The 10,239-nt window shown below is 34.0% G+C and overlaps 1 protein-coding gene across 1 annotated transcript; it reads right to left on the bottom strand.

The window, feature by feature from the left end:
* Positions 1-905: 905 nt before the first annotated feature.
* LOC133172101 (centrosomal protein of 76 kDa-like) lies at positions 906-10,230 on the bottom strand. The gene is made up of 12 exons (XM_061306910.1): positions 10,055-10,230; positions 8,471-8,702; positions 8,105-8,329; positions 7,539-7,724; positions 6,833-7,059; positions 6,015-6,206; positions 5,519-5,682; positions 5,014-5,134; positions 4,451-4,663; positions 4,171-4,258; positions 3,246-3,375; positions 906-1,956 (listed from the first exon to the last, which is right to left on the bottom strand). The coding sequence occupies exons 1-12, from the start codon at positions 10,115-10,117 to the stop codon at positions 1,818-1,820; spliced, it is 1,980 nt and encodes a 659-aa protein (XP_061162894.1). The 5' UTR covers positions 10,118-10,230; the 3' UTR covers positions 906-1,817.
* Positions 10,231-10,239: the final 9 nt, after the last annotated feature.

Raw genomic sequence — 10,239 nt, 5'->3', positions numbered from 1 at the left:
GAAGCCCTGTAATCAAAAAGGTAGATAAAAATTTATTATGATCCTGTTTCAGTTCGAAATGCACAGATTTAAGTGACAATATTTAAAAACAAAAGATGGATATGATGCTCTGATAAGAGAGAATTCTCACTGAGATAAATGATTACAGGCCATTCCTGAAAAATTGTGCCCTCCAAAGTATGCTGAAATCGTTTGCGTTTTAATTAAAAATAATAAATTTCTTTTAAACAATCATAATTTTTTATGAGTGAGCAGAGGGATTATGAACCTTTAAGGAGAAAAAGTCCTCCTCAAAAGCTATATTTATGAGAGCTTGATGGTCATGGTTATTTTAGAGACTGTTTATAAACCATATGAAAAGAGCTCTTAAAAAAAAAATATTAAAAAAAAAAACTACATGAAACTCAGCTTGAATATGTGTTTTTTCATAATTATTTAATGGCTAGAAAAATTATATTTCATATTTTTAAGTGGACTTGTTTGGTAATATGTTAGACCCCCCACCCCTTGAACTGAACTTAACATGGTTAATGTTATAGATGATATAACAAAACATTTCAACATTTACAATTGCAATATTCTACATATATATACATGTACATGTATATAATGTGTTGATATTTACACTTCCCTTAAGTCCTTTGGATGAGATTGTCAAAACCTAAGTACTGGTAAGCAGTAACCCCTCCTATAAGTGCCAAGTACAGGACTTAATTTGCAGCCTTCCACCTGCATTTGGTGATGTCCCTGCACGAGTAAAATATTTACAAAGGGACAAACTAAACTCCAGTTTTCACCTGCAATAGGTATAGAAACTATTCATACTATAGTTGAATTCTGGACAATATGTACATGTACTTGCCACCAATCTGAAGACTTTTCTTCAATAAACAAAAATGTCATAATTATGTAAAACGATTTATTACTATATTTGTACTTTCAATAAAACAAAATTGACAACAAAAACAGATTCTAACAGTATCAGTATTTTTTGTTCCATCTATTATATCATCATACTGATCATATGATATACATGTATTATCATAATGATAAAGGATTTACATGTTATTAAAGACTGCATATTTAAAGTTAACTAGACACTATACACTTGATCATTAAATGATGATATATACTTCATATTTTGTATAAAATACATGCAACATACAACAACCTTAAAGCTTGAAGCACTATTCAGTCATGAAAAAATAAACAAGTATATCACAGAGAATATCAAAGAAAGCAAAAACAAACAAAACTGGCACAGTACTAAATGTTTGTACCCTTAAATCTTTAAATGAAGACTAAAACATACCTTGCAGCTTTCATTTATACATGTATTTCTCATGATCATTCACAAACTAATACATGATGTATGTACAGAGCTCTTTCATACTTTCAATTAAGAAGACCATTTCTACTCTTCACTTCCATACCATTTCAGGTTCCTTGTTAAACTTTGTCAACAGGATCTCACATCATCTCAGATATAAGCAGTGCATTTAAAAAATTTCTACAGAAAGTAATTTCACATGGTGAAGCATTGTTAAATGTTTATGTGATAAATCAGGATCAAACTACTTGCATGCCAACAAAGTAAAGCTTTGTAGAACTTACTCAATAAAAGTTTTCATACCTATAACTAATACCTTACAAAGATTCTCAAATATTTACCCATTTGTCCTGATGTTTTACACAAATATTTCAGAAATGGATATTTGTCTCTTACCAAAATATGACACTGAGGTGTTCAAATCTCATGGACAATTAGGTGCACTCACGAAAATATAAAATCTATTTACTCTCTTTGGTGGACATGCTCATAAGATTGATTTGTATTTGCATGCAAACATGACCCAGGTTGCTACTGCATTTTCAGGGTAAGGGTAAACTTTAACTCGTACGCCAAGACGAACATGGTCTCCTCTACAATTGATGATTTCTTCACACACCGGAGACCTACAATTGAAGAAAAAATTAAATAAAAAAAATTTGAAGTTTTTATTTACTAATTAAAAAAATCATTCAACAATAATACAGTAAAACTTGGTTATACAGAACTCACTTATAAAGAAATCTCGATAATAAAAATTTTTTTTTGAATCCCATAGAAGACTTTTCACTATGTTCCTCATAGTGATATAAAGAATCTTGGTTGTAAGGATAGAAAATTGGAGGTTCAAGTGACATCCTTTGAAGTGTTCTGTTTAAGACTTTACTTGTGTTTGTTATTAATAAATGATAAAATTGCTATTCCATTGGGTATTGTCTATTTTTTATAAAAGCAGCAAAGGAGTAAAAGTTTTAAAAACCAGAAGTCTCTGCTGGTCTGTACATATAACAAAGGAAAAGTAGCACTCGAATTTGAAACTTTGCAACATGCAGCAATAAATAGAATTGTGTAACTTAATGTAGTCTACTTGTTTGCCAAGTTATGTTCAAGTCAAACAAAAACTGTAGCAGGAGCAGCATTTTGAAAGTATTTCACAGAAATTTTTATTTTAAGTAACCATGGCAACACCATTCACTGATAACAAAAACCGATATACAGTATTATGTATCGTAGTGTAGTCTAATTGTGTGCCAAATTAGATTGAAATCAGACCAAAACTGTAGCAGGAGTAATGTTTTAAAAGAATTTTACAGAAATTCCTATTTTTAGTAACCATTGCAAAACCATTCATCAAAATCACAAATCAATTTATCAAATGTATCTTAGTGTAGTCTACTTGTGTGCCAAGTTATATTAAAATCAGACGACCTGTAGGAGGAATTGAGTTTTCAAGGACTTTCACAGATATTTCTATTTTTAGTAACCATGGCAACACTGTTCATCGAAATCAAAAACTGATGCATTAAATTTTGTATTTAAGTGTAGTCTACTTATATGCCAAGTTATATTAAAATCAGACAAAAAACTGTAGCATGAGTAGCATTTTAAAGGAATTTCACAGAAATTTCTATTTTTAGTAACCATGGCAACACCATTCATCATATCAAAAACCGATGCACTAAATTATGTACCTTAGTGTAGTCTACTTGTGTGCCAAGTTATTTTGAAATCAGACAAAAAATGTAGGAGGACGGACAGAAGACGGACACCTTACTATCTCTGACCAGTAGAGCTAAAAATGACACTTGCTAAACAGAAATCAACCACTGTCAAATGTACACACATATGCCATTGTTTCAAAACAATTAATTGTGAATGTACTGTCAAAGAGACTAGTAGAATCATAATGCCTTACTTTAAACATGTGGCAAAAGTTCGTCTGGCATTTCTGTGAGAGAACTGTATGGGGTAACCCTTAAATGTATGGCCATCTGGTACAGCTTGCTTGATGGAATCCTGGAATTCTTCATTTCCTGCTGTGATTCCTGCATTAAAAAAGAAACTGATTGATTGCTGTTTTATGTCCCATTCAAGAATTTTTTCACTCATATAAGAGATGTCACCATATACCGGTGAAGGGCTTCAAATTCAGACCTTTACTCGGCACTCAGGGCCATTGAGCAGTGAGGGATCTTTATACTGTCAATGCCTGCCATGACACAGGGCCTCGGTTTTTAAGGTCTCATCTGAAAGACCTGGAACTTTCCCTTCAAAAATGCTGAGCGCTTGGCAAAGAAACAGTTGCTACCTATTTTTTATCGACTTAGGTAAGTTGTGGCTAGGGTTTGAACCCACAACCTTCAAATCACAGAGAGAGCAATCTACCAACAGCTACTGTGATGGTAAGAAAAAAATGAAATTCAAACATGGACTAAGAGCATTTCTTATGGGCTTAATAAATCCTTTTGATCCAGGAATAAAACCTGGGCACTTAGCAGCAAAGTTGATAGCTAACCACCGTTACAATTTCTCAGGACAGTGTACACCTTTCATTCCAAATTACACAGAAATCTCTTCAAAGCACTTTCGGACAGACATATACAAATAAAAAAAAATGAATTCCCCTCCCAACAGTTGGCAAAGTTAAAATTTATTGGGGCAAAAAACCCTTTTTTTTCAGGGCATTGTAGACTTTACTTAGTATTATAGAAAATAGATAAAGATGTTCAGCAACATTTGAGAAAGACAATTTGATATCATTTAGTGTAGCTAAGTACTGTAATGGCCTGCTTGCATGTACAATACATGTACTGTACGGTATGTAATGACACTTTATATACCTGTGACTCTTTCCAGTTCATAAGCTGCTAATGCTGGTGTCAGAAGATAGCTAAGTTGGTCATCAAAATTGGTGGTGAGCCCCAAATCCTAAAAATAAATTCTGATCTTTATTCAAATGCATTTATAAAATTGTTGTTCATAGTAATCCTTTTTTTCCTTCAAAAATCTACATGTATTTAAAATTAGGCTAGGGACATAAATTACATTAATTTGAAAATATATCTTTCATGTACCCCATGCATACATTTAGCCTAAATCAAGGTTCCTTAGAAAACTTACCCTCCTGTGTTCGTACACCATGACCCTTAACTGTTGTTCAAGGTCATTGCTGACAAGGGAGGAGTCCAGGCTGGAGGCACATAGGGGAGGCATGGTAGGCCACGTAGGGGAGGTTCCTGGCCCACACACTGAGAGGATGGCATCCTGGGACATTGATTTCCAGTCTGCTTCATTACTCAGGTTAAATTTGCATACCTCCACTGAATCTGATGGCTAAAAATTCACAGAAAAATACTACATGAATATTTATTAATGGACAAACACAAACAAGTAGCATATGTTTATACTCTAAGTATAAAATATACATGTAGGTCTGTACTTGTAGGTATATATGTACCCTTTAAAAAATTCTACCGTTTTCCACAAAATAAACAAAATTATTATTCAGTACTATAATGCTTGATATGCTTAACACATGTAATACATACAGGAGGCTGATTAAAAAATCAGCCAATCAGCATTCTTCATTAAAATCACATCAATTAAAATTTGAGGAACTACTGAATAATTTTCTCAGTTAAGCCTCAAATCAATATATGTTTGAACTTACAAACATAACAAACCTGGTTATTTGCATAAAATGAGACATGATTGAACACACATCCAACTGTCTTGTATGGGTACTTTGGACGATGCTGTTTGTCCATTGGTGGGGCATTTGGGTCAATTGGTAAATGTATGTACCTGATTAAACAAAGTGAGTGAAAACATCAAGAATTTTTCCATGAATGGCTGGAACAACATAGCTACAACTGAATTGTTTTAAATGGGATGATATCCCCCCTTGGTGGCACAATCAAAACGTTGTATATTCAAATCATTGCATGGACAAAAGCATCACCAAATAATCAAGTTTGCATCCTATGTTATTTGTAATGAAATAAAAAAAATTCTCCAGAATTACTTAAGTAAAAATGTAGGTAAGAAGCAGTCTCAGACAAAAAAAATATTAAGGGAATTTACCTCGCAGGTTTGTTTCATATATATATATCTTGCATTAGCTGTTGTTTTGATTTTCAGATATGAAATAAAAGCTTCATAAAGCATCATCATTCTGATTCCTAGTACCTGTGTCCATTCAGACTCTCCCAGAAAACAATAGTCCCCTCCACGCTGATAGTGACCACCCAAGCATGGACAGCACCCTTAGATTTTGTTCCCACACAGACATAGGCATCCAGTCCAAAGCCCAGAAGAAGACTACAGAGTAGTGTGGCATGATCCTCACAGTCCTACAATACATACATAGCATAAGGGAACACAGAATAATTTAGTGGAATGGCTTCATGTCATTGAAGGATAAAGTGCACATATTATATGTGTAAGTGGTCTGGATTTCCAAAATATTTAGCATCATCATTTGGAGGATATAACTTTGCTTTATTTGGTTCTGATTTTGATGTTTCTCTCTAAGACAGACATAAACATCTGGTCAACATACCACATGTGGATGAAACTTAAAAATTAAAGGTAGTCGATTCCGAATGCTCATTGTCACACATATATACATGTAAATGGGTGAATATTTCTTTTCTGTGCTTTCAATGACAACAGTTACACCTACCCCTTTGTTTCTACACAGGAACGCATGCACACTACTCCACTGTTCTGTTCTGCCTCCAGCCCCTAACGACTGAATTTTCTCATGGTGTATAAGGCTGACAAATCTTGCTGCATGTCTTGCTGAATCCAGTAGTCGACCTCCCCTTAAAGGCTTCAGGTAAGAGTTGACTGGTCTGTTCACCATATTCTCATCCTATATGAAATAATAAAATGAAGACTTGTGTGGCTCATTTGGAAACTTCAATCAAAATAGTATGATTTAATGCCAAAATATCACTCATAAGGTTGGAGAGGGTAACTTTTAGCATCAAATACTGTAACCAACAATTATTTGTGACATTTTGTCGGTTTGAAATCCATCTGGGACCACAATTTTTGTGACTAAGGAAAAGTTCTACATTAATGCAATTATGCATACCCAAAATAATGGTTCACAGCAAGAAATATTAGCGAGTAAAGGAAGATTGCAAAACTCACTCGCAAAATAAAGTTGGTTTACAGTAATAAAAATAATGCTATCAATAAAAAAATATGCAAAATGGAATCAGAGTTAGATCCAACATGTAGCATACTGCATGAGGGGATCAAAGAACCTAATTCTCATAAGATTGTGCCCAACTTCACAAACTTTTTAATAAATCTTTGTGTTCCTTCAGTTAAGACACAGCTAAATGCGAATTTCCTTTCTTCTTCAGTAAAGTTCCGCTGAACAACTTCAGCAAAATAGTTACACATCACAGTTTGTATATAGTGTTAAAAATATATTTAAGCCCTGGCTTAGAGTAAAATAAAGTACACGTAAGAGGTGAAAATCCTTACCTGAGCAAATATTTTGACCAGTCTGTCCTGATGAGCTGGTCTGATTTGCAGATATTCCTTCCACCATTGTTTGGCATACACTAAGAACAGCCGCTCCCTTTCTGCCTGTCTGCTTTTCTCGAGGCTTATCTGTGCCGCTACAACATCCTGGCCAAAATTTTTTGTAGACTTGGGGAAAAGTTCCATCATAATCTCAATGACTCCAGCTGGCACCTTGCTTTCATTTCCTAAGAATTTGAAAAGAAGCAACCACTAAACACTTGACAATGTGGAGAAAAAGTTATCCTTGTAATATATACAGTTTACCATATAAAAGTGTTATTTTAGTGTCCAGCAAATTAATTATTAAAGTGGGTCTTAGCAGAATCATCTTTACTGATCTTGGGAATAACTCTATTTATTTTCTTTGAAAATATTTGTGAGATAATTATATCGACTTTTATTACTAGCACTGCAAAGACCATCCCTTATAATTCCAAAATTACAGCTATAAAATCTCATTATATGGTACACTGATTCTATGAAACATTGCCATGTTAAAAAATCCAGACATTTTAACCAGAACCTCCACTAAAATGTTACCAGTAATAGTAATAAATTAATTACAAGGATCCACGATATCCATTTTTTTTTTTGACATTTCAATTTGCTTAATATCAACCTGATTTGATCCTTTTTTTAATGTTGTGTTGAAAACATTCCATACCAGTTCCTTTGAGCTCTAACATCATGGATATTCTGTTTCCTGAGGAGGCCAGTACCGTTCTCCACTCAAAGAAGTTAGAGGACACCAGACTGGTCTCTCCCGAGGCTTCTGTCTTGATCAGAACAATGTGGATGGGATCACTGATGGACAACATGGTGCTAGCATCTGCCATCTTTCCTGCTTCTCCTGTTGGAGATAAATACAAAAAATTATTTAGAACACTGTTACCTACATTAACTCATTCATATTTATTCATATTTCACTCATTCATATTTATTAAATCCTACTTCTATAGCTGTACTTATGAGTCCCAAAATTTAAGAAAGAAAATACAAATTACAGTTGAACTTCAGTCTCTCAAACACGGATATCTCGAATACCATGGATATGTCAAAGTAATTTGGAAGTCCTTACCACATATTTCTTAAGTATTTTACCCTTGATATCTCAAACCCTTGAACATTTCAAAGGTTTTTCTTGGTCCCATCGAGTTCAAGATATCAAGGTTTGACTGTACCTGTATAAATAGAAAATTTTAACTTGACTAAAAACAGGAACCACATTACCAGATGACTCTTTGTGGAGTTCCAGCAGAAAACCTTCATCTATGGTAGGTTCACATGCACAAGGAATGGGACGGGATTTGAACCGCTGACCCCGGAAGTAAATATGAAATGTGAAGAAGGATGACACTTGTCCAGGCATGGGGTCACTTTCATCAATGTGTTCCAAGAACGCTTTACCTCCTTTTATTTGGAAATAGACATATCTTCTTGTTGGGTCTATGTTCACTGCAAAATAAATGAAAACATGGGTATGTATAGCATGGTAGTCAGATATATATGTATAATAAATCTCTCAGTATGAGAGAATTCTAAAACTTGTTAAGAACTTCCATTTGACAAAATCAATTCTTGAGCATTCATATTTACCTTTCTTTGTGGGTAACTGAGTTACTTTATCATCCTTGTCCAAGAAATGAGTTGCTGGAGTTGTGCCCCCTTGCTGACCTCTGAATTGCAGCTGATGCAGAATGTCATCTACAAGTCCTTGTTGTTTCAGTTTATGTAACAGTTCCTCTTCTCCCACTTTACCATGCTGGCCCATGAAGTCATGCTGTATCGTGTCGGAGAGGATGTCTCGGATTTTGTTCTGTATGTCCATCTATAATAATCAACAAAAAAAGGGTAATTTATTTTTCATTTTCTGGAATGACTTTAGAACACAGATTTATTATGCGGGGCTGCAATAAAGTTTATATCTTTCATTGCAATTACATATTAAGTGCTGAAACATGTAAGTGAAATACAAAATGGGAAAAAATAATTCATTGCTTTGCCATGTTTATGGGAACTGAACAACCCAATATGCATCACAAACTATTATTATCTTTAACAGGTCCGACACAATCTCTTGATTTAGCTATATAGCTTGATTTAGCTATATAGTTTTATTAACCTATTCAGAATAGCTTGATTTAGCTATTTTATCACACTTTTTTCTTAAATGTGTTATTTTCTCAGCATGCACAAAAAGTCGCACCTTGATGCAGTGATTATATTCAACCCTGAACTTTTCTGAAAATAATGCATGTAAAAATCACTCATCAAATTGCATCTCCTTAAGAGACTTTGTACTCAAAGTTCTAAACATTCTGGGGCTATATAAAGCAATTGATACAGTAACTTCTGCAATGAAATTACTGTATACAGGGAAATTTTCGCCCCCGTTTTATTTTTGCCCCTTTCGCCCTACACACAAGTGGGCGAATTTAAAACGGGGCAAATTCAAAAAATCACAGTATAATTTGTTTGACAGAATAATGACATGGGCGAATTTAAAACGGGGCAAAATTGTTTGCAAGAGTGAGAGGGCGAAAATAACACGGGGCGAAAATAACCCTGTATACAGTATAAAGGAGGCCAATTATGGTCAACAAGATAATTGACTGGTAATAATTCAGTACAATGAGAAGCTATCATACTTATCCAAGCCTCAATGCACACAAGGTAGTGTACAGTTACTCAAACAATGGAAATACATCTTTTGCTTAAAAGTATTCAAATGCTGCAATGTTAGAACTATCTTTGATTTCGGTTGTTGTTTTGATAGCCCATAGTACATATATGAATAATCAAATACTTGCGACTTTTTGTCTATTTCTTACAAAAAACATTTTTCTGAAAAACTGCATATAAATAGCTTTATCAAGCTATTTTGGATAGCTTAATAAAGCTATATAGCTATTTCAAGTTATATAGCTAAATCAAGAGATTGTGCTGGACCTGTTTAAGGCAGGTCACTTGTTCATTCTCACAAATCAATCAATGCAAATAATGTCATCAAAATACAGAACTTATTAGCATTACGTATTAGTTTTTCCCTACTTTTTAGATAATATTTTTCATGATTTATAACAGATAACTAAAATCTATCATAATTCTACTCTGCTTGTAATACAAGCAGCAGCATGTCTATGTTAGATCCAGACATCTTGCATTACCCCATTTTTATACCTGATTTAGTTGGGAATGGATTATTTGCTTAAGCTCTGTGATTTTCTCCGGTGGAAGAGACATTTTGCCGTATAAAACTCCGTATGACAATAAACAACTTCAACAAGTTCTGCATGTGTTTCGCTTTGCCTTCGTTTGTTTTTCACCGCTTCACGCCTGCGCAAAATTAATTCGATCCCGATCAA

This window comes from Saccostrea echinata, unplaced genomic scaffold (assembly GCF_033153115.1).
Source record: "Saccostrea echinata isolate AGI-Se365-2 ecotype Australia unplaced genomic scaffold, CSIRO_AGI_Sech_v1 ptg000054l, whole genome shotgun sequence".
Lineage (NCBI taxonomy): Eukaryota > Metazoa > Mollusca > Bivalvia > Ostreida > Ostreidae > Saccostrea > Saccostrea echinata.
This window is presented reverse-complemented; position numbering and strand designations above follow the sequence as displayed.